Raw genomic sequence first — 27,882 nt, 5'->3', positions numbered from 1 at the left:
TGCTCTTTCACTCCTCAGGTTACGAGGTAGCTCTGGAGCCTGACAAAACCACTGTAAGACCCAGTCTTGTGCAGAAGCTGGGGCCCTGCTGCCCATTCCATATTCCTTTAACTTCACCCTATTAAATGCTTCCCCATCTTCCAAATAGGCTCCTCTGCACCTCCCTCCCTGCCCCACCCTCTTGCTTACCTATTCTGTGACCTTCTCGTCTGCTACGATCCAGCTCTAATACCCACCCCCTTGGCTCTCACAGTATTTGCCAGACCGAGAGCTCCTCCAGGGCAGGGTCTGGCTGGGAGCCTTTTCTGAGAGTGCAGAGCCAGCGCGGGGTCCAGTAGAGAGTGTGTGTTCAGAGACTGGAACGGAGGGCATCAAGCAGCCTGATTCCCTCCAAAGCTTAGATAAGAAGCAGGTGTGACTGAGTACTTAGAGAAGAAATCCATCATCAGGCCTCTACAATGCATTGTTTACTAACTGGGAAATAGTACCAGTTTCCCAGGAAGGAGGATTACACTGTCCAGCAGCGCACGTATTCTGGGAGCCAGGGACCTAAGCCCTTCACCAGAGAGCAGGAAAGACATGGAATCCCATCATGTTCTGGATTTCAGTGCCAGCACTTCTACTTGCATTAACTTTATTACACAAATAAGACATTTACAAAGCACGACATGAAAGGTATGTAACAAAACAGACATTGGTTTTACAAAAAAAGTGCTTACAATTTTTTTCTCTGTGTGTGTGTTTTCCCCCTTTTTTTTTTTTTTTTTTTGTATTTAAATAAATAGTCTTGATGGCCTGTACGTTCCCAGGCTGCTCTTAACAGGGTAGTGGAGACATGTTTGAACTGTAACATGCTACGACCACATAATCCACGCAAGGAATAGACCCTGAGGAGAGGCTCAAGGCAGAGTGGGTGTTGGGTGACCCTGGGCAGGGCTTGGCTGGCCACTTACCACACGGTTGCCACTGGGGCCTTGATGATCAGGAGCAAAAATCAAAGGAAAGATTTGAGCTCCCCAAGGCCAGGGATTTGGCCCTGGTTGCTCCTGTTAATGTCAGCGCCTAGCACAGCGCTGGGCACAAGTTACCACTGGCTGAGTGCTGAGCTGAGCTGTACTCACCACGTTCTGAGTGGTGCCTGTTCTTTGCCCTCAGTCAGCTGTCACCATCTTTGGAAGGGAGAGGAAGCAGGTTCCCTTCTTGGGCTGCACCTGTGCCTAGCCCGCCTGTAGATCCCAGAGCAAAAATGACATATAGGCTTTCATTTTAAGTGCCAACTTCAAGCATTTGAACTCTGAAACCTTATCCAGACTTAGTGAGATAGAGCTGCCATTGATTAGCAACGTCTGCCATGGGTAAAAACAGAGACAACGGCTGCATATGTACCATGAACTTGCTTTCCCTGTCCTAGAGTCTCCTTCCAAAAGCAACATAACAAGTTAACCACAGGAGGAAGGCAGACTTGGGCTAAAACATGCTGATTAGTAACCTCTAGTGGAAAATGCATCAGGACACCAGGTAGTTCTAGAATTACAGGATAAGCTTGGGACAAATGGGCATCCCCTGAAAACATAAATCATGGTCATGTGTAGCCTGAGCCCTTTTGTTTGGGGTGGAAGAGTTGTAGCAGGATGGATGTTATGCAGCTGTGACTGGCCTCTGTTCTCAGGGGTGGGTGGGGCTGGCTCCAGGAAGTATTGGTGGGGAAGCTCAGAGGTGCCAGTTGGAATCCTGAGCTTGGCACTCTCACCTAGGCAATGGGTACCCTCTCTCTACTTAGAGATGGATCCAGGGTTAACATTCTGACTACTATTTCACTGGGCTCTGTTCCCTTTCCCCCATGAGGGATCCCCCTTCCATCGAGAAGACCTGGCCCAAGCACCACTATGAGAGGTCAACAAGTAGCCAACAGGGGTCCCCAACTCTAACCTGTCCAAACATTTAGAAGAGTCATGGCACAGATCGAATACCATCTCTGCTATGTTTCCTACATATACGTTGGATAATTAGGTAGGGGTAGGGTCTCTCCCTGACCCCAGAGTTTTCTCTTTCCTCTCCTTAAAATGGCTAGTGCCTCTTCTGGTCCAATATGTCACCGCCCTCTCCTTGATTTCCAAACCAGTGGGGGTGTTTCTTCTCCCCATTCCCTGTCTATCCCCCCTGCCTCCTAGTCTGGGCAGGCCTCCATCTCTGCCCTATTGGGCCTCTCAGGGTTGGTCACTGTCTCTTCTCTTTCTGAATTAACTTGACATAACCAGACAGATGGAAATGATAAAATTAGAACATAGCTTTCCTTTGGGGACATCCCACAAACACTGTAGAGTTTTCCAGACAAAAGCAACAGAGTGGATAACATTGGGGGTTGTCAGCTATTCAGAATTCAGAGATGGTTCCAAGGAAGTAGTAAATAAAGGCCAATGTGGGGGGGGGGAACCTGTAAATTAGAAGGCCGTTGGCGTCGCACAACTCAATTCCGCCTTTTGCTATTGTAATCAGCTGAAGTTGAAGAGGACTCCTGTTTAAATGGGAAAAGCAGGCTGTTTCCACCCTGATTCCAGATTTCAGGGAGTTCTGCCTTCCAAAAGGAGGACTCTGTGGTGCTCCTGGTGGGTTCTGGTTCTCAGCAGGAGAGGGAAAGGCCAGGCCTCAGGAACCGACCTGGTGGTGGGCAGGATGGTGGACGGGGGTGGATGCGGAGGTGGGTGGATTCCTGGCCGCAGCTTGGACACTGGATCTCAGCGGCTGAGGGGCAGCTGTGGGGCGCCCACGGGCAGATGCGGAAGTGCCGGCAGCGTTAGTACTGAAAAAGGATGACCTGCAAGAGGAGGGCATGGGAGGTGGCTGAGCTGGGGGCCTGCCCCACCCTGCCGCCCCCCAGAGAACCTCACAGAGAAGAAGGGTGGACTCAGGGCCCAGATCTGAGTTTAAATCCTGGCTCTGTCAGCTGACTTGCTGTGGGACCTTGGGCAACTCACTTCACCTCTCTGAGCTTGTTTCCTCACCTTTAAAACAAGGATGACAAAATCTGTCTCTGAGAATCAGAGAGATTCAATGAGATACAACAGCAGCAGCAAAAGCCTTCTGGGCATTTCACCCTGCACCTTCCGTGCCTGATTTCATGGAAGCTGCACCACAGCCCTGTGAGGGAGTTCCAACATTCTATTTTACAGGGAGGGCACTCAGGCTCAAAGAGGTGGAAGCAAGTGAGCCCATGGGCACACGGCGAGGAAGAGGACCTGGCACTGGAGGCCAGGCCTGGCCCACAGCAAGCTCTCCCTACCAAAGCACATTGCCTCTACCTCTCCAAAGTCACCGTGACCGTAGTGGCTGACTGCTTATTACCCACCGGGCCATGGGCTAAGCACTTCACATGCGCTTAATCTTCACATGCACGAAGCCTAGAACTGCGTGGCTCAGACATGCTGGGCACCCAATATACCGTGGGAGATCAGGACTGTCTGTCCGTCTCCCCCTTCCACTCCTGCCTCTAGCACTTGGTTGACATCTCACTGCTGCTGACACAGCCAGTTCCCTGAAGTTCAGGTCAAGGATCACTGGCTGGCTGGTTAATGGCGATGTGTCATTTCACAGTAAAGTGTGAGGGGCATCTGGTGGGCATGACCACATGGCTGTTCCCTTTCTGATCAGGAATGTTACTTGCCCAGAATTGGTTATCACAAGGAGGTGATGGAGGAAAGCAATGATGATGATCTCCATAATAGTGATCATGATCATAACCAACACCTAGGGAGCATTTTCTGTGTACCAGGCTCTGTGCTGGGCTCTTTACACACATTATGCATTTACTCTCTGCAGCAACCCTAGGGAGTAGGAACTATTATTATCCCCAGTTTGCAGATGTAGAAACTGCAGCTCAGAGAAACTAATTGCATTCCCAGATCTCACAGGAAGGAGGTGGCAGAGCTGGGATTCCGAGTTGGCCTAAATCCAGAGTGGCCAGGGTGGGCATTCCTTCCCCATCCTGGCCACTGCTCCATTTTGGACTCCAGGATGCCTGGCTGTTAGCCCTTATTAAGAGAAGCTCTCTCAAGAGTGGTGACCCTGGTAGGACCCTTCCCCTCCATGGGCCTGTCTCCTCCACTGATCAATGACAGCTTGGCCCTGATTTCTGAGAACTTTCCAAGTGTTGAATTTGTGGGATCAGGGGACATAACTAGGAAGAAATATGGATCTGGAACCTCACAGGCACCAAATGATGATGCAGTGGAGGCAGGGGATGCTCCCCTGAGTGCTCAGAGCACTGTTCTCCAGGCCAGGCCAGTGGTGGTCTAGATGAGTGGGTTCAGGGGCCAGCCCCAGGGAGACACTGAGTCTCCTCACAGCTAGGCAGGCTCAGGCCTGGAGGGACTTGGAAGAAAGCCCAGGCAATTCTGTGCTGGCCACACACATCCCACACTCTGCCACCCACCAAGCCCCAGGAATCTGAAGAGTTGTGGTTAAGAAAAGTCCCTAGGAGCTGGCAGAAAGGCCTGACAGTGAGAGGACAGAAGGTCACAAAGGAGGGAGAGACACTTTCATGCAGACTTTCTGGATGCAAAGTTGGGGACACAGCCCAGCAAGGGAAAACTCTGGCTCAGCAGCCAAAACCAGAGGCCAGAAACTGTCTATAGCCAAAACTGACAGCCCCCAGCGTGGCTTATCCCCCAGGCTAAACGAAACAGAACCACAAGCTTAGCCGAGCAACCAGGAGGCAAAGGCTCCTCTCCAAGCACTGAGCCCAGCCCTCTGCACCTCCAGGGCCCACTCCCTGCCCTCCATATAATGTCCAAGACCCTCTCTCGATGATCCTTTGTTCTGTGGCCCCCATCGGCTCTCCCCACTTCCCTGGACTTCAGCCATACTGAACACCCCCCGGGGTCCCCTCCGACCCAAACTCCTCCATGCTCTGGGCCTTTGCACATGCTGTTCTCTTGATGTGGAATGCCCTTCTTCTTGTCCCCTGTCTTTCCCCTAGAGCTCACCTCCCCCTCTTCTGGGTCCTCTAAGGTCATGTTTCTCGCCTACTCCAGCTGCCCATTCCCCTGCAATGTAGCTGCCCAAATCCCGTGCTAAGCCACAAGCTCCCTGAGGTCAGGGATCATGTCGGCTCACTTCTGCAGTCCCAGAGCCAGGTCTAATAGGATGAATCCCCTCCCACAGGAAGGGACAGCTCTGGGGCAGGTGGCTGTAGGATCCAGGCCAGTTCGGCCCATGCTCACATTGTGATTCTGGATGAGCACTGCTCTGTCTGAGCCTCAGGTTCTGCAAGTATGAAATGGAGGTCATCACAATCATCCTCCCAGGGAGACTATGAAGGATGAGTTCGGAGAGAGGGCTGTGTACACAGTAAAGCGCTGCACAAAAGGAAGCAATTACTGAACCACGCAGACTTCAGAGTCCGACAAACTCACTGCATCCCTGCACAAGTCATGTCACCTCTCTGAATCTGTTTATCTCTTTACAATGAGAAGGCCATCTCTATGTCCACAAAGTGGCTGTGAGGTGTGAACCAGATGCCATGTGACAAGTAGCTGCCTTGAACAGAAGGAGCTCAGCAAACAGCAGCTCTTCCTGTGAATGTGACAGTCTCAGCGGCAATGATGTTCCTGGAGCATGCTCACTCATTACAGATTCTGCGGGATTTTGCGTTAGGCACTACCATTTACTTACAAATGTATCTGTCCAAGGCTGTCTGTACCTCCACACCATACACATTCTCCTGTGGTGCCCGGCACAGAGAGCTCAGTACATACTAGGTGTACTGAGCTCAATCAGGAGGCCGAGCCAGAAGTACCATCCTAAAGGAGCGGTCCCCACCCCGGCTGCCCATTAGAATCACACAGGCTGAGTATTACACACGCAAATCCCTATATACCACCCCATCAGACTCTCTGAGAGCGAGGCTTAGGAATCTCTGCCCAGGTGATTCTGAGCACACCAAGACTGGGATCTGCTGAACTGGAGGGCTCCTGACTCCAGCCCTAATGCTCTGACCCTCTCCCTCAGGACTGCCACACCCACTGACCTACAGGGTTCCCTGCCTCCTACTGGGTGTCCTCCAACCCAGCAGTCTCCGAAGACTGCTACAGTGATGTTTCTGCAACAGGCCCTCCAGGACCCCACACTGCCGCAGGATAAAATATAGACTCTTCCACCTGGCAGCCTCAAGGCTCTTGCTTTCCTCCTGTCATCCTCCCAGATGTGCCTGCCAACAATGCTGAATGGCTCAGGGTTCCCTGAGAGCTCTGGTGTCTCATGCCTTCCCTGATGCCTCAGCTTTCAGGCCTGGCCTTAGAGGTTGCCTCCTCTGGGAAGTCTTCCCTGCCTCTCTCCTTTGCCCCCCTCCCCCTCCCCAGCTCCCATGGCTTCCCCTGTCACACTGTATTGTAACTGTTGGGATCTGCCTCCCCCTCCAGACTCTGGCCTCCTCAAGGGCAGGGACCACACTTTACTCATTTCCACTCCTGGCAACAGACTCAGGGATGCTGGGCACAGACAGGACATAGGAAATGTCTCCAAATAAACAAGTGAATTAAAAAATGCAAGGTTCGGCCAGGCTCGGTGGCTCATGCCTGTAATCCCAGCACTTTGGGAGGCTGAGGTGGGTGGATCACCTGAGGTCAGGAGTTCAAGACCAGCCTGGCCTACATGGCGAAACCCCATCTCTACTAAAAATACAAAAAAAAAAAAAAAAAAAAAAAATAGCTGGGCGTGGTGGCAGATGCCTGTAATCCCAGCTCCTTCGGGAGGCTGAGGCAGGAGAATCGCTTGAACCCAGGAGGCGCAGGTTGCAGTGAGTCAAGATTGTGCCATTGCACTCCAGCCTAGGCGATAAGAGTGAAACTCTGTCAAAGAAAACAAAAAAAAAGCAAGGTTCTCAGCCAGTCTCTGACTTTGAGCTATCTGGGCCTCAATATTCCCATTTCTAAAATGAAAGGGTTGTCTGAGAGCACTGGCTTTCAAGGCTAACTGTGAGGTGTCTTGGAGCTGGGAGGGAAGTGAGGCTCCTCCTCTCTCCATGGTTTCACAGAGCAGCTCCATTCACCTTCATCTGTACTATGGGCAAGTTTAAACAAAGGGTTGCAGTGCTTCAGAAACAATACCTTGAAGCCCTGGAATGGGGACAGCTAAGCACCCTTTTTCCTAAAGCCTGAGACAACCAGAAATCCTGGCTCCACAGAGGAGGCCCTGCCAGTTGACCAAGGTCACTGGCTGGCCAGCTATCCCTGAGCCCCATCAGCTCAGGATATTCACTCCCAACAGACAAGAACGAAAAGGAGGAACCAGTGAGATGATGGGAAGTAGGGTGATGAGTGATATAAGCCCTCCCTGGAATCTCAAAGCTTGAGTAAAGGAAATTCACAAATCTGAGACAGAGAAGGGCAGCATGGTACCAAATTGTTAACAGGGGATGCCGCCAGAAGCCCATCCCCGACAGGGTGGCTCTGACCCACCAGACCCAACCTGGCTCCATTTACCTTCTCACCCCGGTTGGAGAGCGGCCCATCCATATCGGCTTTGAGGTGGACGGGGGGTGCGGTGTAAGGCAGCCGGCAGTGCACCTGCCCGCACTGTACCTGACCTGTGGACGAGAGGATGCCTTGGAGCTCATCCCCCAGGCTACACACAGGATCCCACCTGCCCCGAGCTCTGCAAACTGGAGCCCTGAAACCAGTTTCATCTCTGCCACTTACCTCCTGGGTAACCCTGGGCAAGATTTCAGTAGGATTGGTTGTGATGCCTTTTTTTTTTTTTTTTTTTTTTTTTTTTTTTTGAGACAGAGTCTCACCTTGTCACTCAGGCTGGAGTGCAGTGGCACGATCTTGGCTCACTGCAAGCTCTGCCTCCCGGGTTCACGCCATTCTCCTGCCTCAGCCTCCCGAGTAGCTGGGACTACAGGCGCCCACCACCACGCCCGGCTAATATTTTGTACTTTTAGTAGAGACGGGGTTTCACCATGTTAGCCAGGATGGTCTCGATCTCCTGTTCTCATGATCCGCCCGCCTTGGCCTCCCAAAGTGCTGAAATTACAGGAGTGAGCCACCGCGCCCGGCCAGTTGTGATGCTCTTTATAGTTTATGAAAAGCTATGTGATAGTGAGGTATAAGCATCTAGCTCACTGATAAACACTCCTAAATAAATATGTGCTTTCATATTCATGCACACACAAGCAAGGCTGTACCCTGCCTATTCAGGCCCTGCAAGCAAGGCTGTGCCCCATCTATTCACACCCTCCCTCAGTAAGTTTGTATCTCTTAGGTATCACCATGACTTTACCCATGCCTCTTAGAGGACTGTGTACTCATATGTCACCGCTCTCTTTATAACTGCAACCAACACCAACATCTACCCCCTACCCTCCCTGTCTTCCTCCCCGCTTTATTTTATTTCCTTAGCACTTATCATCCGACTTAACTGCATTTTTTTTTTTTTTGAGACAGAGTCTCACTCTGTCACCCAGGCTGGAGGGCAGCGGCATCATCACTGCTCGCTACAACCTCTGCCTCCTGGGTTCAAGTGATTCTCCCACCTTAGCCTCCCAAGTAGCTGGGACTACAGGCATGCGCCATCACACTCAGCTAATTTTTGTTTTTTTGGTATAGAGGGGGTTTCACCATATTCGCCAGGCTGGTCTCGAACTCCTGACCTCAAGTGATCTGCCCGCCTCAGCCTCCCAAAGTGCTGGGATTACAGGCATGAGCCACCATGCCCAGCCTGGCTTACTGCATATTTTTATTATTTATTTTATATTATCTGTCTTTGCCAACTAGAATGCAAGCTCCATGAGGGCAGGATTTTTTGTCTGTTTTCTAGATTCTAGATCTTTGTGGATTTCCAGCACCTAGAGTGAGGCATGGCATTTAGTAAGTACTCTTAAGTATTTGCTGAATGAATTTCCATACCATATTCCAACATCTAAAACTGTTGGGGAAAGTCCACCTTTGGGTCGGATCCAAATTTCTCATGCTTCAGCCTGTTTATCAATACAGCAGAGAAGTCCATTGCTGGTCTCTTCTTTAGGCTTCATTCTCTTTGGTCACAGGGAAAGGGCATTGTAGAGACACTTACAACTGATATATAAACCAGGACAAGTCACTGTTCCCTTCTGAGCCACAGTTCTCCCATTTGTAGAATAAAGAAGTTACATGAAATTGGGAGTTCTTCACCTGGGGTGTTCAAGGAGTCCATATACAACTTCAGATTACTTGGAAAATGTATGTACATCTGCATTTTTCTGCGTCTGGTTCCAAAGCTTTTATCAGATTCCAAGCTCGAAGCCTCCAGGAAACTCAGTATTCTGTGACTTTAGTTAACTGCAGAGCAAACTCTACAGAAAAACTCATTTTTCTGGGGTCTGGTTCTAACACTTTCATTAGCTTCCCAGCTCAAGGCTTCAGAAAATTCACAACTCCATGACTATAGTTTACCATAGAGCAAACTGCTGTGGTGACTCTCAGTCAGTCATGCAGCAAGAGGTGCAGGTGCACACACCCCCAACCTCTTCTTCCCCAAGCTGAGTTCCACCACAAGGGTAAGAGGAGAGGGCACCTCAGCCTCTTCTCTAAGCATCAAAGACAGATCTAAGTTTGGTCAACAGAGTGTACGGATAGAGTCTTGGGCGGGGACTCTGGAAATCATGGCCCCAAGTCCAAAGGGATCATCTAGATTTCTTATTGACTTTACACCAAGTATTACCAGGTAGCTCAGAACCCTGGTACTTATAGAGCTCCTGATCCTTGGCACCTTTAACAGGCTCTGTGCAGCCTGAATATAGTCATTGTTTAGAAAAGAAAGGGGGAAAATGTCACTCCTACTGAGCAGATAGTTCAGAAATGGAACTATATAGAGACATGGTTTCCAACTGGCAGCCTAGTGCGGAGACAGGGCTCTGCACTCCTAGTTCTGCCAACCAAAACCACTCCCACCATCACAAGAGCAGCCAATACTTATGCAGCACTTGCTGAATGTTGAACACTTTCAATTGGTTACCTCATTTGATGCTCAGAACACTGCTTTGAGATACTCTTATTATCCTCATTTTTACAGATGAGGGAATGAGTATTCAAGAAAGCTAAGAAACTCACCCACTGTCACACAGCTAGTAAATGGCAGGGCTGGGATGTGAAGCCTGGCAATCTGACACCAAAGCCCACACTTGATCATTAAGGCATACAGGCTTCCACTAACTTACAGTGGGCCCTTGGTTTCCTCATCTATTCAAGGAGATGGTGGCCTCTGATGTTTAGAGACGCAGTCAGTAGAGTATATGGCATATGGTCAGTAAGCAGCAGTTCTCTCTCTGATTTCCCTTCTTTTTCCCTGTTACATGGAGCCAGAGAAGGGAGGATTTGTGTGTGTGGGCATCGTAGTCATTTCTATTTTTTGGTCATGCTCAGCATGGAGGAAACAATTGATGGGAATAACTTCAAAGGGAAAGACAAATCTGTGATAGGCACCTGCTCAGCAGCAGATGCACTGAACACTCATTCTCCAGAAATCCCCGGGGCTCCTCCCTCACTCCTCCAGGTTCCCACTCACAAGTCACTTCACCATGACCCGCTTGCCCCTGCATCTCCACCACAGTGCTCCCTGCCACGGACATGCCTGCTCCCTCCCTATGATTTTATCATCTCCACCATCTCCCACGCTGGAGTAAGCCCCAGGAGCACAGCAGCTTTGGTCTACTGTGTTCACTGTCGTATGCCAGTGCAAAGAACACAGAAGGCACTAAAGATATAGCTACTGAATGCATGTATGGTGTCTCACAACCCTGTGAGGCAGGCATTATTGACATCCCAGGTTACACATGAGGAAACCAGGGCTCAAGGAGGTTAGGTGACTTGCCAAAGGCCTCACACCCTGGACACTCCCACCACAGTGGCCTTCTGCACCCCAAAACACACCCATGCCACGATGCTTTCTGGGCCAGGGCCTGCGTGCATTCCGTTCCCCCCACTTCAGGTACCTCACTAAATCCTATCCATCCTTTCAGTCTCTGCTTGCTGAGGGGCAGCCCAGCCCCTTCCCTTCCACCCCGCAGCATCTCCAGTCACTTGCATCCAGCACCTTTCCTACAGAAATCATCCCACTTAAAACGACACGCCTAGTTATTTTTCCATGCCCACCAGAACGCAGGCTGCACAGACTGGGTGCTTTTAAAGTATTTTTTGAATGGCTAAATCGCTTGCCTCTACGAAGGACTCCGCTCCACCAAGGCACAGCCGAAGATTTTACCCCTCTTCCCCCAACTCCTAGATCCAAATGACTTCGGGTCCCGCTTCTTCACCCACGAGGCTCCCCAAGGCCCCCCACCCCACACCTCGGCCTCAGCCGCCCACGCGCGCTCCTCTGCCCCCTCTCCCCGCAGGCCCAGCGGCTCCGGGCGCTGCGGTTACTTACTCTCAATGTAGCCGTGCAGAGTGACCATGCGCGCCCGCTCGGGGCTGCTGAACGGGGTGTAGTGGATGTCGTCGGACAGGGCGGAGGGAAGGCGGGAAGGGGGCGCCCCCGAGGGCGGCACTGGGTGTTGCGGCGTGTGCTTTTTATGACGCGCCCGGCAGTTTTGAAACCACACCTGGAACGACAGCCTCGGCAGCCTCAGCCTCGCTGAAAAGAGTCGGACGCGCCGCCAGGGTACCCCAAGCGGGACCGCCTCGTCGCCTCCTGGAGAAGGATGGCCACGTGCACGCACGACCCTCCGCGCCGAGCCCAGCTACGAGCTCCGGGGCGTGCCCGCGGTCCCCAGGCCCCGCCCACCCCGTCCCACCTGGATGACTCTCCGGCTGAGGCCAGTCATGTCCGCCAGCTTCTGCAGCGTCTGAGCGTCGGGGTTGTTGTCCTGCGCGAACTGCGCCTGCATAACCTGCGGGGCGGGGAGGGCGGTGAGGCGCCCGCACGCGGAGACTCCGAGACCCCGGCCCAATCAGCGGCGCCAGCCCGCAGGCCACGCCCCAGGCAGCTGCGGCCCCTCCCCGCCACCCGGGTCCGGGCAGAGGGGTGGAGCCAGGAGACCTTTTCGGCCCCGCCCACTTTCGGCCCCGCCCACGCCCCCGCCGCCCGCGGCTTGCCACGGTACCTGCAGCTGTTCCGCGGTGAAGGACGTCCGCGCGCGCTTGGCCGGCTTGGGTTGACTGTCCTGTTCCGAGGGCACTGCCCCCTCCAACGTGAGGCCGTTCCCTGGGGGCGATAGAAGCGGCTGACCACGCGTTCCCATCTCTTCTAGTGGCAGCCTGGAAAGGACGGGGGTGGGGGGAGCTTGTCCCTGGAAGGGTGAGGAGCGGGAGTTGGCTGGGAGTGGGGATCCCAGGGTCCTAGTCCCTGAGTTCAGTCTTTGGGGAAGGGGTTTCTCAGCGTCCGCTCAGTACTGGACACTTCTTACACGACTGGACCACGTCTTACAGCCCTGAGAAGAGGTGGCGTTACCTCTTTATACATGGGAGGAAACTGAGGCTCGGAGAGAAGGAAAGCCCCTGCTCTGGCTCTTTCGACTAGAAGCTGAAAGATAGCTGACCCTAATGCCCCAAACTGGGCTCCATCCTAGCGAAACTGGGGGAAACCAAAGGCTAGAGGAGATAGGATGCAAGCAAGTAATGGAACTATGCTCCTAATTTTGTACAAATGAGCGGAAGGAAAAAAGGTTGTAAGAATATACAACAAGGTGTTGACAGTGGTTTACTTTCCAGGAATGTGATTATGGAAACTTTTTACTTTCAGTATTCCTGTAACTTTTGAGGTTTTTTTTTTTAAAAAGCATATGTTGCCTTACTTCTCTAAGGGTGAATTTTGTTAACCGGAGTATATGTTAGATATTATCTTTCCACTCATATTACTTTTACAATCATACTAAAACACTAACTATATTCCCATTTTATTTTTAATACTTCATTGTTCTGAATATCCTCAAAGTCTTAGAAAATTTCCATGAGCACAAAGAAGAAAATAAAAATCACCAGTAATTTCAGCACTCAGAAATAACCATTGTTCACAATTTATTGTAATTTTTTAATTAGGAAAAAATTATGTTGAAGGAAAAAAGCAAACACTGTAACATACATGGAAAAAATCTGAAAAGATACACATTAAAATATGAAGGAGGCAGCATTTGGAGCAATCATTATTTTCTTCTTTTTGCTTACCATCTTTTCTAATTTTTCTACAATGAATGTCTGTGTGTGTGTGTGTGTGTTATGTTTAAAAAGTGAAACAGTAGCCAATACTGAGGGGTGATCAGTAAGAGACATCAGAAGCCCCAACCTTCAAGTTCCTCAGCATGTTAAGTCTGTGGACAGGTGTGGCTGTGAGAGCTAGGATGTAATTGGCAAGGCTGTGACTACAGGTGGTCCTGGTTGGACCATGTGTGGAAGGAGCCTGTGGTCACTGTTGGACCACAGTGTGGGAAAGCTCTGACTCCTGGGTTTCCATCCCAGCTCTGCTGCTGACTTGCTGACCACTGCAGATAATTTCATTGCCCACCACTGCAGATAAGCAGGCAGCAAGTGAAACCCAAGTTCACTAGATGGCCCCTTAGACCCACTTAGTCCTGATCCTGGCAGGAGAAAATGATGGCCCTGTTATGGCCATGGCCAGGAACACTCTGGCAGTCCCTGACTAGTCCCCAGGCTGGGACCTAGAAGTTGAGGCAGTGTGGTTCATACTCCTCCCCAGAGGAACTGGGGATTGGGCAGACACTCTGTGGTATTAATGTCCCCCAGGAAAGCAGGCAGGGCAAGGATTGGTGTGTTGGTTTTTTTAGATGGGAAACTAAAACAGAGGCAGCAACATCCCTGAAGCCTCCTTGGCTTTATGAGATGGGATTAAGGTACCCTAAAGCTTAGGGCCAAGGTGGTATGGTATGGTATGGTATGGTATGGTATGGTATGGTATGGTATGGTAGTTAAGAGGCTGGGCTTTGGAACTAGGCAAATCTACTAGTATATAACTTTTGGCAAATCCTGTTTCTTCTTCTGTAAAATGGGGACGTGCCACCTACTTCCTAGGGCTGTTGTAAGGATTAAATAAAATAATCCCTGTTACAGAGAAGTTAGCAACTTTCACAGACCCTAACAGGGGAATTAGAGAAAGAGTCCCTGCCTCTGCCCACAGCCAATTACTGCCTTTCCCCAGCTCCATCCCGTCTGTGTCTTGGTCCCCAGGATCCCTGAAAGACCTGAATCTTGTTCCTGGGCAATCTGGGGAATCACAGTGGCAGAGCCAGAAGAGATTTAGGGATTATTCTAGTCCAGTATCTGTCTTGCACAGATGTGGGGACTGAGGCCCAGAGAGAAAAGGAAACTTCGTATGTCAACACAGTATGTGAGAGCCTGGTCTCCAGACTCAGAAACCTGGTCCTTTCCCCTTGTAGTTAGAGACCCTGGTGGGGGATGAAAACCCCTCCTCAAACCTCTAGCTTGGAGCTGCTAGTATAGGAATTGGGAGAATGGGAGCCAAGTCATCTCTCCAGGACTGGCCCAAGCCTGGTCCTGGGCAACTGGAGGCGATCAGCCCCCGGGCCAATGAGAGCTGTCCAAACGTGGAGTAGGCTGCCCGGTTATGAGAACCATCTCTAGAGTTCACTGAGTGCCTCCTGGCCTTACAACACATCAGCTCGTCTATCTTTGGGAAGGTGTTCTGTCGTTAACGCCATTTTACTGATAAGGAAACATAGTTGCAAAGGAGGGCAGTGACTTCTAATTTTCAAGCAAAAGATCGAGCCGGAAGTGCAAGATCTGTGCGCCGCCCCACCCCTACGCTGCCTGCGGGGCTATACCGGGAAGGCCCAATCTATAGAGGAGTGTGGGTGGTTCCTGGGGTGCTGGGGTGGGGTGGGGAGGGAAAGGGCTGGGGGCAGAGGTGCCAGGCGGAGCAGGTTGGGTACCGTTCTCGGCGGCCCTCTTGAGATTCTCAATCATGGTGTCGTAGTGGATGCGGCAGAGCACCTTCTCCTCCACCAGGCCGAACTCCTCACCAGTGGACAGCTGGCGCTTGCACGAGAAGCAGGCGAAGCAGGCCAGGTGGTAGGCGTTGCCGCGAGCTCTCCTCACCCAGTCGCTGGCGTAGATCTGTCGGCCACACCGGGCGCACTTGGTCCCAAATCGGCTGCAGGTCGAGAGGACAGGCACGGGGTGTCGAGACTCAGACAGGCCAACCTTCCTCCTGACTTCCACCACCCAATGGCCCGCCAGCCCCTAGGCTCCTCGCCTGTAAGTCTTCAGCTCAGGCATTAGCCTTAGCTTGGACGCACCAACCCTCTACACCTAGTCCCACCTAGGAGGTGAACTGATGGGTGATTTTTATTTTCTTCTTGGTGTTTTTCTGAATCTTCCAAATTTTCTATGATGGTCACTTATATTTGCATATTAATTTGTTTGTTAAAAATACATCACAAGTTAGAAAAAACACAATAATAGTAATAATAGGCAAGTTATTGAGCACTTACCACTTGCCCAGCAAGATTCTAATTGTTTTACATTGATTATCCCAATTAATCCTCATTTTGCAGGTGAGGAAAATGGGGACCAGAGAGGTAAAGTAACTTGCAGGAGGTCACACCGCTTGCAATGATAGGAACCCTAGCCATCCTGACTCCAGAGATGAATATAAGCTATAGCCCCAGCAGCACAGAAGTGCAGTTTCTTAGACGAACAGACAGATAAGCACTTACTGGCTTTGTGACCCTGGGCAAACTGTTTAACTCTGAGTTATCGTTTTCCTTGTCCTGCACTGAACTAGATGACAACAGCAATGACTCTACTGTTTGTTTAGTGCTTTGTAGTTGGCTAAGTACCTAGCAAGTCCCTCTGGAGCCTGTGACATTCTATTAATAATACTAAATGTTAAAAAGACAAAAATAAAAAAGTCTGGATCGAATGTCTTCTTGCCCCTTAAGCCTTCCTTGATTCTACCTCTTCTCCTTCTCCCTTCTGGTTTTGTAGTCTGGCGATCTGGGTGCAGCTGCCTCCAACACCAGACTGGAAGCCCCTCCAGGAGGCAGCAGAGTCTGGTTTACTCCATCCCAGAAGTCAGCCCAGGGCCTGACCCCGGGCACCAAGGAAAGTGTGTTCTTTAAAGTGGATGACCCACCTATGACTCTGTCCCAACCCTGGCAGCCTGTTTCCTCCGGTACACCCTCTGTTTCAGAGAATGGTGCCACCACTCACCCAGCCCCTGAAGCTTGAAAATCATAATCATGCACTCCTCTTTCTCCTCAACCCCTCCTCCAGCCAATCATCAATGCTGTTGGTTCTGTTTCCCAAGTATCTCTGGGATCCATCTCCTTCTCACCATCTCCACTGTTGCCCTCCTAGGCCAGGCTCCCATCATGCAGTCCTCACTGTCAACCTCCTCCGGGTCTCCCTGTTTCCCCATCTCGCCCCTGCCATCCTCCACAGAGCAGTCACAGCAAAGTTTCCAGCATGCACATGAAATCCTGTCTCTGCCTTGCTTACAATCCTATGGTGGCTCCACTCTATCCTCAGGATCTGGTCCAAAACCCTTGGGGTTTGCAAAACCCCAGCGACCACATCCTCTTCAGGCCCTTCTCCTCCCTAACCTTCAAGATATGCCGCCCCACCATCCAGGCATGTGTCCCAGTCAGCCACAATGGAAGGTCACTCCCAGGTCTTTATGGCCTCCTCTGAAGCACTTTCCAACCCCCAGGCCTTTGCACTGACCTACCCTCCCCCAGAGTCCCACGGCCTCCTGCACCGCTCTCTCAGCGCTGACCACACTGGTTTGTAAATGTTTCGTTTCTGGCTCTTCCCTTCCACCCCTTCTACCTTCCTAGATTTGGGGGCCTGGGGTTGCGGGTGGGGAACCAAGAAGATTTGCCTCTGCGTCCCCAGGGCCAGTACCCCTCCACCCGGGGGAGCATTCGGAATCGTCTGTGTGTGCACGGAGGAAACAGTCCGGCAAAAACGCTCTGGTTACAGCCTGCCTGCCTTGACAAATTCAAGCAACTGTCGGTTGAAAAAAACAGCGTTGGCTTGGACTGAGTGCAGGAGCCCAGAGGCTTCTGCCAGTCTCCGCTCGCAGACTCAACCTCAACCCTACCTACTGTCTCCGACAAGGAGCGCGAGAGGACCCTTCCGAGGGCGGCGCGGTCCCCTCAGGAGGCGCTGAGCACCTTAGTCTAGTCCACTGCTCCCCTAAGCGGAGGCGGTTCCGGACCTCGGAAGCGCGGCTTCCCCAGCGGAGTGCCCAGCCCAGCCCAGCCCACGGTCTCTGTTCCCCGTCCCGCCGTAAAGGGGAGAGGAAACCGCTTTGCCCAACCCAGCCTACTCCCCCCGAAGGGCCGACCCCGGGTTCCGCCACCGGGCTGGTGGTATCCGGATTGGGAGCACTTTCTGGCCTCTGAGGGGAGGCTGGCTTCTGATTATGTGTGCTGCAGGAGGAGGGGGAGGTCAGCCGCGCTCAGAGCCCTTACTACGAGCCGGGGTCCTGGGGCGCAACGCCTTCATTGCACCCTCTCGGTTTCGTTGCAACCCGGTGAAGTGGGGACTCTGGCATCAGGTTTTCATACGAGGAATCGAAGGTTCAGAGCTGGCGAGTGGTTTGCGGAAACTCCACAGAGTATGGAGCTGGGGTTGAGGCCTCCTCCAAAGTGCAAGAAGTACCTAGAACCTGCGGAGCAACTGGCATGGCGATGAGGAAAGCCGGAATCCCGCATGCATGAACAGGAAGCGGGGCTGGTCTAGCAGTGCCGCGTCCTCACTCCGGGCCGCTGATTCTGGAATCTCCAGCGCGCGGAGCCAAGGGCCCACTCGCCTGGAGAAGGCGGTGAGTGCGTCCTCAGGGAGCGGAAAGAGCCGGAGCAGGGAAGGTCATGGCCATCAGAAGCTGGGCAACAGCGGCTGAGCCTTCTGTGCGCTTGGCTCGTGGGATTCTTTCTCCTTGGCCAGGGACGAGTCAAAGACTCTCTGCGCACCGCGATCTTCCTGCCCCGCGAGTCCCCGACGCCCGAGTCCGTTCTGCGCCTACACAGGTAGGTCACAGCGTCCTCATACCCTTGGTCCGAGATAGGCGCCGCTAGTGACCTCTCAGCAACTTTCTTATGCTCCGCGTGTCACCCGAAATGCTGGAAGCTGTCCCAGCTCTAGGATCCTCCTGTGCTCCTCGTGGCTCAGCCCAGTTTAAGAAATTGTCCTCGCGCTGGAACCTTGAGGTGGGGTTAGGGCGGATTATGTAGGTTTGGTTGCATTGCAGACTGCCCTGCAGCTTGTCCCCGACCCAGGACAGGAGTCACCAGCATGAAGGGCGCGAGAAAGCTTATCGATCCAGGCTCTGACAAAACGACATTCCTTCCCAGGCGGGCTGAGAGGCCGGAGCCACCGGATTCCAGAAACAGCGAAATCGGCGGCGGAGACAACGAAACTTCAAGAAAGAGATGTGCAGGAACTGCCACCAGAGCGCCAAAGGGATTAGGGGGTGTGTCTACTGCCACCCCAGCTTTGCTGTGAGGTCCGGGCCTTGCGCGTCCCTGGATCCCGGCATATGAAGGGCCTAGATGCAAAGGACCCACGGCGCTTTGGGGATGGAGAGGTGTTCGACAGATACTGCTCATCCTGGCAACTGTTAAAAGGAGTAAGGTGGGCGTCGCGCACCGCAGTGCCCTCTACCCCCTGAAAGGAGAGCAGAGATATCTGGGTACTCGTGGTTGTACGAAGGGAGCTCTGCGCCCTTAACCAAGTCAGACTCACTTTCCCAGCCTACTATGCTGGATATCTAGTAAGCGCTTGGTAATTATTTGTTGGATGAATGAGCCTCAACGAAAGAGCCCATCTGAGTTTCACCTCGACCCCTTATTCCACTGTTAAGCTACCCCTTTTCTGCACAAGAAAACCAAACCTCAGAGTGGAAACGCCAATGTTAGTTACCAAGCTATTGAGCCAAGAGGCCGAAACTCAAACAGGGGTTCACTTATTTTAGGTTCAAGACGTTCTTGAAGGCCTTAGATCCTGTGAGGCCAACAAGGTGGGTTGGAGGTGGAGCCCTAGGTATTCTCTCTGCTCCTTCCCTTCCAGGTAAACCCGTAGGGGAAGACGCCAGGGGGGAAAGAAAAAAAAAAAAACAGAACCAGCAATTAAGAGGTTAAAACGACCGCTTCTCGGAGGTCCCGGCCCTGAGGCTCCTCCCCCAGCTCCCCTCTCAGTTCCCCCAACATCTGTCCCCCAACAGCTGGCCGCCGATGGGCCGCTCTCTGCCGCGGTGGGGGGCCGCTTCCCGCTCCGAGCTTCCCCTGGGACCCTCGCTCTGCGGGAGGGGGTGGGGTTCTCCCGCTGGAGCCCGCGACAGAGCTTGGGCTCAAGGCGGAGGGCCAGAGAAGGCTGGGGGCTTGCCTGAAGTCGTTTGGGCCTAGCTAGGAAGAGGAACTTTAGCCTCCAGGGCACTCAGTGAACCTCCACCCCCATAAACACGAGGGGATGCAGTTAACCCTTTACTCCCCACTCCCATTGTCAGAAGGCAGGAGGGCCAGGGACCACAGTGACCTGATATTGACAAAAGTGCTCCACTCACAGGCCTCTGAAGTCACTCCTGCCCCAGTGTTGCAAGATCACCCAGGGAGCCACACATCAGAAAACACAGTGGGTGTGCCAACCAAACTGGGCGGGGAATCTTAGGATCAGCAGAGAGGGGCCCCATGATGCATAGATGGGTGGCTGATATATCTCACCTATAGAAGAGTATGGGGGTGTTTAGGGGCAGGGATGGTTGGAGCCAGGCCGCTGTAGGGCTTATGTAGTCTCTACCACTTAGCCGTGTGACCTCATCTCTCAGGGTCTCAGTTCCTCAATCCCACCCCAATGCCACCATAATGTGGGATTATGAGAGTATCATACATACAAGGTGGACCTGAGAATTAAATGAGATAAAGCAGGTAAAGGGTTAGCCCAGTTCCTGGCTTAGACAAGAACTCCATACATTCTGATGACTGGTGTCCTGTGTGACTGCAAGCAATGGCACTTTCTCAGGACATTAGTCTCCCTTATACAATGGGCATGATGTTTCAGCAGGCTGAGGGAGCCAGGAGGGCACTGTAGATCGGGCCATGCTCTATTGTAAGGCAGCAGCTGCAGGTATGGGAAGCTGGGGCTGTGGTTTTTGGTAGCAGGGGAAATGTGAATGTCCCAGAAAGGAGCACTATTTTTCTTCCAGAATTTTCTTCCATTTTTGGAAGAAAACAGAAAGAAAAATTGTCTTAACAAAAAGGTGAAGAAATTAAGAGTCCTATCACATTTTTCTGGTGGTAATTTTTTTTCCTGCTGGGAATCTCAGGGAGTAAGGGGAAGTAGGGATCTGGTTGAACCCACAAGGGCTGGTAAGGATCCTGTTTAGAGTGTGAATTGGAGAAACTGAGACAGAGTCCAGTGGCCTGGCCAAGGACACGGAGCCAATGAGAACCAACCTCTCCCAACAATGCAAATGAGCCAGGAGCAGCTCTGGACCTCCTTGTCTCCTCTATGCTTTGCAGACCCTCTCCCTGATGAACTTGGAGTTCCTTCCTAACCTTTAATTCCCTGAACCACCAGTGCTAGCTCTGCCAATGGAGACTGAAGGAGGGTCTATAAGATAATGTCAAGGAGGGACAAGGTGGGGGATAGAACCTAGGTGACCCTCTTCCCTGGGGAAAATACCAGAGGTTAGAGGACCATGGGCTCTCCGTACTTTGGGCAGAGTGCTCCAGTCCACCTCCTACCAGACTCTTGATCCTGGGCTTCAGGAAACAGAAGCCTAGAGAATCTCAGCATGTGACCCCTCCCTGGGCCCCAGCTCCCTAGAGGAAAATTCTGCCTCCCACACCACCATTCACACTCTCTCCAGGAAGAGCTTCCTCACAGCAGCCACCCAGAGCTTGGACGGCATTGCAGTGCAGATAATAGTCCTTGCCTGGCACTCGACCGGCTTTTTCTTTCCCTTTTTGTGGGTTTTATTATTTTTGTTACAGGTGGGGCTGCCAGGGATGGGTTATGCCTGCAGGGAGAGAAATGATCAGAAGAGCCACAATTCTACTCTCAATCCAGGGAATGTGAGCTTTTACTGCCTCCATTTTCTTAACCAGAAATCTGGTTTAGTTTTGCTTTCAGGGCTCTTGTCATTGGAAAAAGATTAGTGCTCAGAACCTGCAGCCCAGAAATGGCCCAGTCCCATCCCTCCAGGCAGGCTCTGCTCCTCAAGCTGTGTGGGGAAATGCCATCGTGGGCTTGTGCCCAGCATCCACCCTGCCAAAGATGACAATGGTGATAATCGAGGCATTCATACCAACCGCCATTTAGGGAGTCTTTATGGAGACTTCCCCCAAGAATGGCCTCTTTGGCAGCTCTGGGAGACAGCCTTGGAAAGGGCAAACTAAGGGAGGAGAGATTTAGCAACTTGCCAAGGTCACAACTGGCCAGACTGGGCCCAGTCTCCTGCCTCTTCCCACAGTGGCTGCACACCCTACTCTACCCCACTGCAGTAGGAAGAGGACTCCAGAATAAGGGGAGGCTCTCAACAGTGGAGTCAGGATCCGTGTTTTGACTAGTTTCAAGGTCTAGTAAAGCACAGTATCCAAGGAGGCTCAGTCCAGCATGGGCATGAGCTAAGGCTGAAGAAGCAGAAAAGAAATTTGGGCAAGTAGCAAATAAGACTGCCAAATCTATTGTTAGGAGAGCCAGGAGAGGTGTCCTGGTGGTGCCTTAGTCTATGGGAGAGGCCCAGACACCATTCTGCTGGGGTTCCCAAGCTGGCACCCTGAATTTAGTAGCTGAGGAATCCAGGAAGCCCCCAAGCATCATCTAGCATGTTTTTTTGTATGTATGTTTGTTTGTTTTTTGAGACAGAGTCTCGCTCTGTCACCCAGGTTGGAGTGCAGTGATGTGATCTTGGTTCACCACAATGGCCGCCTCCTGGGTTCAAGCAATTCTCCTGCCTCAACCTCCTGAGTAGCTGGGATTACAGGCACATACCACCACACCCGGCTAATTTTGTATTATTAGTACAGATAGGTTTCACCATGTTGGCCAGGAAGATCTCGATCTCCTGACCTTGTGATCTACCCGCCTTGGCCTCCCAAAGTGCTGGGATTACAGGCGTGAGCCACAGTGTCCAGCCCATCTGGATGTTTTATACTAACTGGAGTCAGGCCTAGAGCAGGGAGGTGGCTAGACAGTGACTGTAACCTCCATTTCCTGTCCTGACCAAACCAGTAGTCAGATGGGACAGTGAGAGGAGACATCACACTCTGGTTACACACCATTAACCCCCTTCTGACTACACACACACAAACACACACAGAGACACACACACACAGCCATCCAGATTCACAAATACATTCATAACACCCTCTTCATCCCTCAGTGTCTGGGTGGAGGCCCTTACGCAGGAATACCCCCTCAGAGGAGACGGTGGAGTGGAATGATGGGATTTCAGAATCCCCTCACCTCACCCTCTCACCTCCAGATGCTAGTCCAGATGTAATCCTGTCCTCACTACTTTGCGTGCATGCACACGCACACATACACGCACACACACAGTCTCAACATTCACATACAGACACCTACTCTTGACACCCACACAGAAGCTAAGAGATGAATGTTTGTCCGTAAACGAACACACATGCTATCCACACACCCCCAACCCTGCCCAGTGATGCTTTCCCCAGCACTACTGCACAGATCCCAGACAATACAGACACACAGGCACTCCTTGCACACCGAGTCCTAGGCCACCTGGTTGAGCCATCCCCACCCCACCCCAGCTGCACACTCTTTCACATCCATCCCATAAAGGAAGAGTCTGTCTCTTTAACCATGCTTCCTATGGCTTCTTCAGAGTACCCTTGCCCCAAATGCTGCCAACCTCCCCCTAGACTCAAGATCTTCTCTTTCCAGATCCCTGGAGGCTCAGTGCCAGTGCACAGGAGGAGATCATCTTCCACCATATTCCCTGATTCCCAGAGGCTCTTTCTAGGGCAGGGGTCTGGCCAGGAAGACTGAAGCCATGACGTCTTCCTATGCAAGGATAGGAAAGATGTCTGTGGGTTGAAGGGTAGTTATAGGGAAGCAGCTTTCTTCACTTTTTGAGAAAGCACTTGGAAACAAGCATCCCTCTCAGGAACCAGTTCCCCACCATTCTCCTCCGATCCCATAGGCCTGGTGGTACAAGCCTCTGGCCGGTTGATGCCTCCCACTGGGATCAGCAGACAAGACCATGACCCTGCAGTGACCTCGACCCCATAATCAGGTCAGGTCTTGGCTTCATGGCTAGAAGTGAGGCCCAGGCAAGTGATCCAGACACAGCAGAACAGAAGGATGCGCCAGGCTGCTGTCGGCTGCTGGGACGCGGTCTGCAGTACGCGGAGCACAGCCCGGGATAATCCCACTCAGGGCTCTGGGTGCCCGGTTCTCCCACTTCCCATCCCTGCGGCGCAAAGGCAAGGCCTAGACCCTGGAGAGGCCAAAGTTGGGCCAAAACAACAGCGAAGCTAGGACTAGAACAGGCGCCGGGGGCCCGCACATGACCCCAGACTCTCCAGTGACACTCCAGTGACGCCAGGGAATGAGTTGAGATGGAACTGGAGACAGAGTTTGGGATTCAGGACGAGGCGCTTGGGTATGGGATCGGATCTGAGACTGTTGCGGGGCTGGTGCTTGGGGCTGGACCAGACCCGAACCCAGAGCGGGGCCAGGGTCAGAGCCAGGGCAAGAGTCCGGAGCCCAGCTCAGCGTCCAGCCTGGGAGAGACCCCAGCATGACTGATGTCCAAGTAGGGTTGGAACTCGAAGACCGAGCGCACTGGAAATGCAGCCAGATGACGGCTAGGATCCGAGTGGGTCCCGACCAGAGCTGGGGACGTCAGAGCTCCACCGAGGCGCTCGAGGTCGGAACTGGAGCCTGAGACTTAGGCAGGACCCGAGACAGAGCCAGAGACGATACCGAAACCCAATGGACCGCGAGGACCGAAGGCAGATCGGGGGCGCGAACCTGTGCAGGCACCAGCGCGCTGCCTGGAGCTCTGGGTTCGCGCCGGCAGGCTGGGCCAGCGCTGCGCGACGGAAGTGCACTCCGGACGCCGGGGCTCTGGAGCGAGAGACCACATGCCGCAAAAGTGGCCTCCGAATGCGCCCGGGGCCAGCCCTCTGCGACACTGCTGGCCCGGCGGCCGCAGCCTACCTGAAGTAGTCCATCTTGCAGAAGATCTCCTTGTTCTTGATGTAGCAGCTGTTCTGCTGCCTCAGCGACGTGCGACACACGGAGCACTCGAGGCACCGCACGTGCCAGATGAGGTTGTTGACCTGGGGAGGGGGCGGGGACGGGGGTCGGCTCAGCGCGGGCCTCGTTCACGCTGGGCCCCAGCCTCCCAGGTCCCATTTGCAGTCAGAGATGCTGAAGCTCAGAAGGTGCATGCGATTCCCCTGTTTTTCTTGCGTAATACTGAGACTCAGGGAAATGGAAATAAGCTCTTCCTATTTTTCAGACGGAACCCGGGGGTGCAGACAAGACCCTAAGTCGGCCGGGCGCGGTGGCTCAAGCCTGTAATCCTAGCACTTTGGGAGGCCGAGATGGGCGGATCACAAGGTCAGGAGATCGAGACCATCCTGTCTAACCTGGTGAAACCCCGTCTCTACTAAAAAATACAAAAAACTAGCCGGGCGAGGTGGCAGGCGCCTGTAGTCCCAGCTACTCGGGAGGCTGAGGCAGGAGAATGGCGTGAACCCAAAAGGCGGAGCTTGCAGTGAGCTGAGATCCGGCCACTGCACTCCAGCCTGGGCGACAGAGCGAGACTCCGTCTCAAAAAAAAAAAAAAAAAAAAAAAAAAAGACCCTAAGTCTTGCCCAGAGCCTCACAGTTGGGCAGGCGTGGAGCCAGGATTTGTAAGTAAGAGGACCTGGCGCCTGCGGTGCTTTCCTGCAGTCTCCCGTGCTGCGTCCCACGCCCCGACAATACGCACTCAACACCTACCCCTGTCTCACCTTGAGCAGATACCGGTCCAGGATCTCGAGGCCGCAGCTGGAGCAGATGTTCTTGCCGGCAGACGGCACGGAGGAGGCGGCAGAGGGCGGTGAACAGACAGATGGCGTGCTGGGCGTACATGGGGAGGCCCGACCCTCGTCCTTGTCCAGAGCTCCTGCCAGGGCCTCGGCGTCAGACTGCGCCTGCGGCGGGGGAGAGGAGAGAGGAGCGCTGACCCGGGCACCCAGAGTTGGGGCTGCCTCGAAGACAAATCTGGGGCCCCCGAACACCAATTGACAACGAAATCTCCCCGGGACGATGCGCCGTAGACTGAAGGACAGGGATGGAAGGGCCTATTGGAGAGGAAGGGACGGCGCCAACTTTTAACACGCGCATTCTGGGTGCTAGCAACAGTTAAAGCCAACATTCCCGGCCGGAAAACCGAGGCTCAGAGGGGAGCGACGCCCGCCGGGAGTCCCCCAGAGCGTGAGCAGCGGTTCGTGGCCGGAAAGCCTGGCCAGGTCCCCAGGGCCGGGCCGCTGGAGGACTGGGCACCGCAGGCAGGGCCAAACGGACTCACCATGGCGGGCGGCGCGGTCCCTTCAAGACAGCGGGTGGTCGCTTTGCAGCCGGACCCTGGCTGGGCCATCACCTGGGGGAGGGGGGAGGGAACGCAGGCGGCGGCGGCTGCTGAACTGGCTCCGCGCAGCCTGAGCCCAGCGCCTCCCCGCGCCTGTTATATAAACCGGCGCCGAACAATGAGTCCTAACTTTGTAGTGGGCATTTAAAGCCCTTCCCCACAAAAGCGGTGTCTCTCTAATGAAGCAATTTGAATTTGGATTGGATTTTTTCCCTCTCTCTCCCCCTCTCCCTGCACTTAACCCGTGGCTCTTGAAGTAATCGCTTAGTTCCCTTGCAATCCAAGCCTCTGAGGGGGGAAAAAAAACACGCGCACACACACACAAACTACCTGCAATTAGAAATTGTCGTGAATGCCCAAGATAAGAGGTAGCCAGAGTGTCAATTCCAACTGTCAATCAGTGAGATCCATCAGGCCGCCCAAAGAATTGCAAATTTGATTTTTTAATGGTAGTAATTAAAAATCGAATTTTTTCTCTCTCCACCCACCCCTCCCCCTTCCTCGCTCCCTTCTCCCCTCGGCACAAAATGCAAAAAGGAGAAAAGAGAGAAAGAAAGAAAATAAAAAAGAGATGGGTGAGGGGCGGAGGGTGGTTGGAGAAAATAAAACCCCGAGCGCGGTGAGCACCCGCCCGCCCGCCCGCCTGACACGCGCCGCGAAATTGAAGCGGCGGTATTGACAAGGATTCAGGCGCCTTTCGAGGGCCAGTCGGAGGGAAACCCGGAGCAAAAGGGGAGCGAGATCGGGGGCGAAACGGGACCAAAAAGAGAAAAGAGAGGCGCTCAAGGGGAGGGAAAGGCACCCTACAGCCCCTCCGCGCGCCCAGGACCTGCCCCGCGTCGGGATTCTCAGCGCTGCGCCCGCACAACCCCCGGCGCATCGGCTCTATCAGCGCCTATTCAGACGGACAATACCGGCCTCGCCTCCTCTTGATTCGCCTGTGTCTTTACTAAATCGCTTTTTGAGAAATTCCTCCAACATTTGCATAATGTGTTCCCGCTTTCCGCGACCCCCCCCCCCCCCTCCTCGCTCGCGCGCGCTCGCACACTCACAAGCACACACTCACAGGCTCAGCCTCGTACCCCTCCTTCCTGCAGCCGCCCGCCACCCGGCTCGGCCCGGCTGGGTCCCTTACCCTACCCGACCCCGACCCGGGCCGCTCACCCAGTCGTTCGCCGGCTCACCTGGTCGGTGGCGGGGCCGCCCTCGGCCGGCAGCCGGCAGCCCTCGGGCAGCGCCGGGGCGGCGTTCTCATGCTTCCAGTACATGGGCCGGAGAACCTCGGGCTCAGCGGGCGCGCAGCGCGGAGAGCTGCGCCAAGGGGGGCCACAGCCGCAGTGGGAGCAGAGGCTGCTGCAGGAACAGGAGGAGAGCGGAGGCGCCGGCCCAGCCGCCCCGGGCCCGGCCCCGGCCCCAGCCCCAGCCTCCGGCCCGCGCGCAGCCCCGGCCTCCCTGGCTGCTGCCGCCGCTGCCTCGCAAGAAGGTCCCGACAAACTTGGAGAGGCCCCCGCCCCCTCCTTCTTCTCCTCCTCCCTCTCCTGGTAGTCCTCCTCCTCCTCTCCCTCCTCCTCGTCCTCCTCCCCCTCCAGCTGCAACGGCGGCCGCCCTGCCGCTGGAGCCCCGCTCGGTTCAAGATGAGTCATGCGTGACCAATCCCCTCCCCGCTAAGGGAGAGCAAGACACACACGACGAGGCAGAGACCCAGAGAGAGAGACGCGCACACAGACACAGAGATACACAGAAACTCAGAGCTGCCGACAGAGAGACTCGGAGACACGCCGGTACACAAAGGCACCGGCGGGCACACATCCACCCAGCTCTCACTACCGCCCCTCCCTCAAGGGGCACCCATCTTTCTCAGACACTGCCCCACTCACAGGTACAGGAGGGACCCATGGCCATACCATCTGCGGAGACAGATTCCGTAGGAGGTCACACGTTGTTATACTGTGTTGATGCAATCCCATGCCTGGTACGTTTGTGTAAACACTAATGCAAGCGATTACCTGTTCACATCATTTACACAGGCACGAGGCACCACACTTACCCTCACATACCTGCACAGATACCTCTGCTACATAAGAACCAGACAGTGTACCAGCTCCCAAGGACTGAGTGAGATCAGGTTGGGTGAGACAGGAGGGTAGTTTTCCTGAATTCTCTTGGAAGGGATTGCCTGGCGCATCCCTCTTCCCTTCAGGATTTGCTTAACCACACAGTTTAATGCCCATCTCATCTTCTCTAGGGTTCTACTGACAATGAGAATGGTAGGGAAGGCAGGAAGGCCCAGGCATTTAGACAGAAGACACTGCCCCC

The 27,882-nt window shown here is 53.5% G+C and overlaps 1 protein-coding gene across 3 annotated transcripts; it reads right to left on the bottom strand.

The window, feature by feature from the left end:
* Positions 1-598: 598 nt before the first annotated feature.
* LHX6 (LIM homeobox 6) lies at positions 599-27,057 on the bottom strand. Of its 3 annotated transcripts, XM_050761888.1 has the most exons (10): positions 26,751-27,057; positions 25,507-25,578; positions 24,947-25,129; positions 24,147-24,268; positions 14,876-15,096; positions 12,077-12,177; positions 11,768-11,863; positions 11,401-11,575; positions 7,479-7,582; positions 599-2,815 (listed from the first exon to the last, which is right to left on the bottom strand). In XM_050761888.1, the coding sequence occupies exons 1-10, from the start codon at positions 26,832-26,834 to the stop codon at positions 2,795-2,797; spliced, it is 1,179 nt and encodes a 392-aa protein (XP_050617845.1). In that variant the 5' UTR covers positions 26,835-27,057; the 3' UTR covers positions 599-2,794. The 3 variants fall into 3 exon arrangements, with proteins under 3 accessions (XP_050617845.1, XP_050617846.1, XP_050617847.1); XM_050761889.1 differs by lacking the exon at positions 7,479-7,582; XM_050761890.1 differs by lacking the exons at positions 7,479-7,582; positions 26,751-27,057 and adding an exon at positions 26,396-26,492.
* Between the last annotated feature and the right edge of the window lie 825 nt (positions 27,058-27,882).

Source organism: Macaca thibetana, chromosome 15 (assembly GCF_024542745.1).
Source record: "Macaca thibetana thibetana isolate TM-01 chromosome 15, ASM2454274v1, whole genome shotgun sequence".
NCBI classification, from domain to species: Eukaryota; Metazoa; Chordata; class Mammalia; order Primates; family Cercopithecidae; genus Macaca; species Macaca thibetana.
The sequence above is the reverse complement of the archived record's forward strand: the minus strand, read 5'-3'. Positions and strand labels throughout refer to the sequence as shown.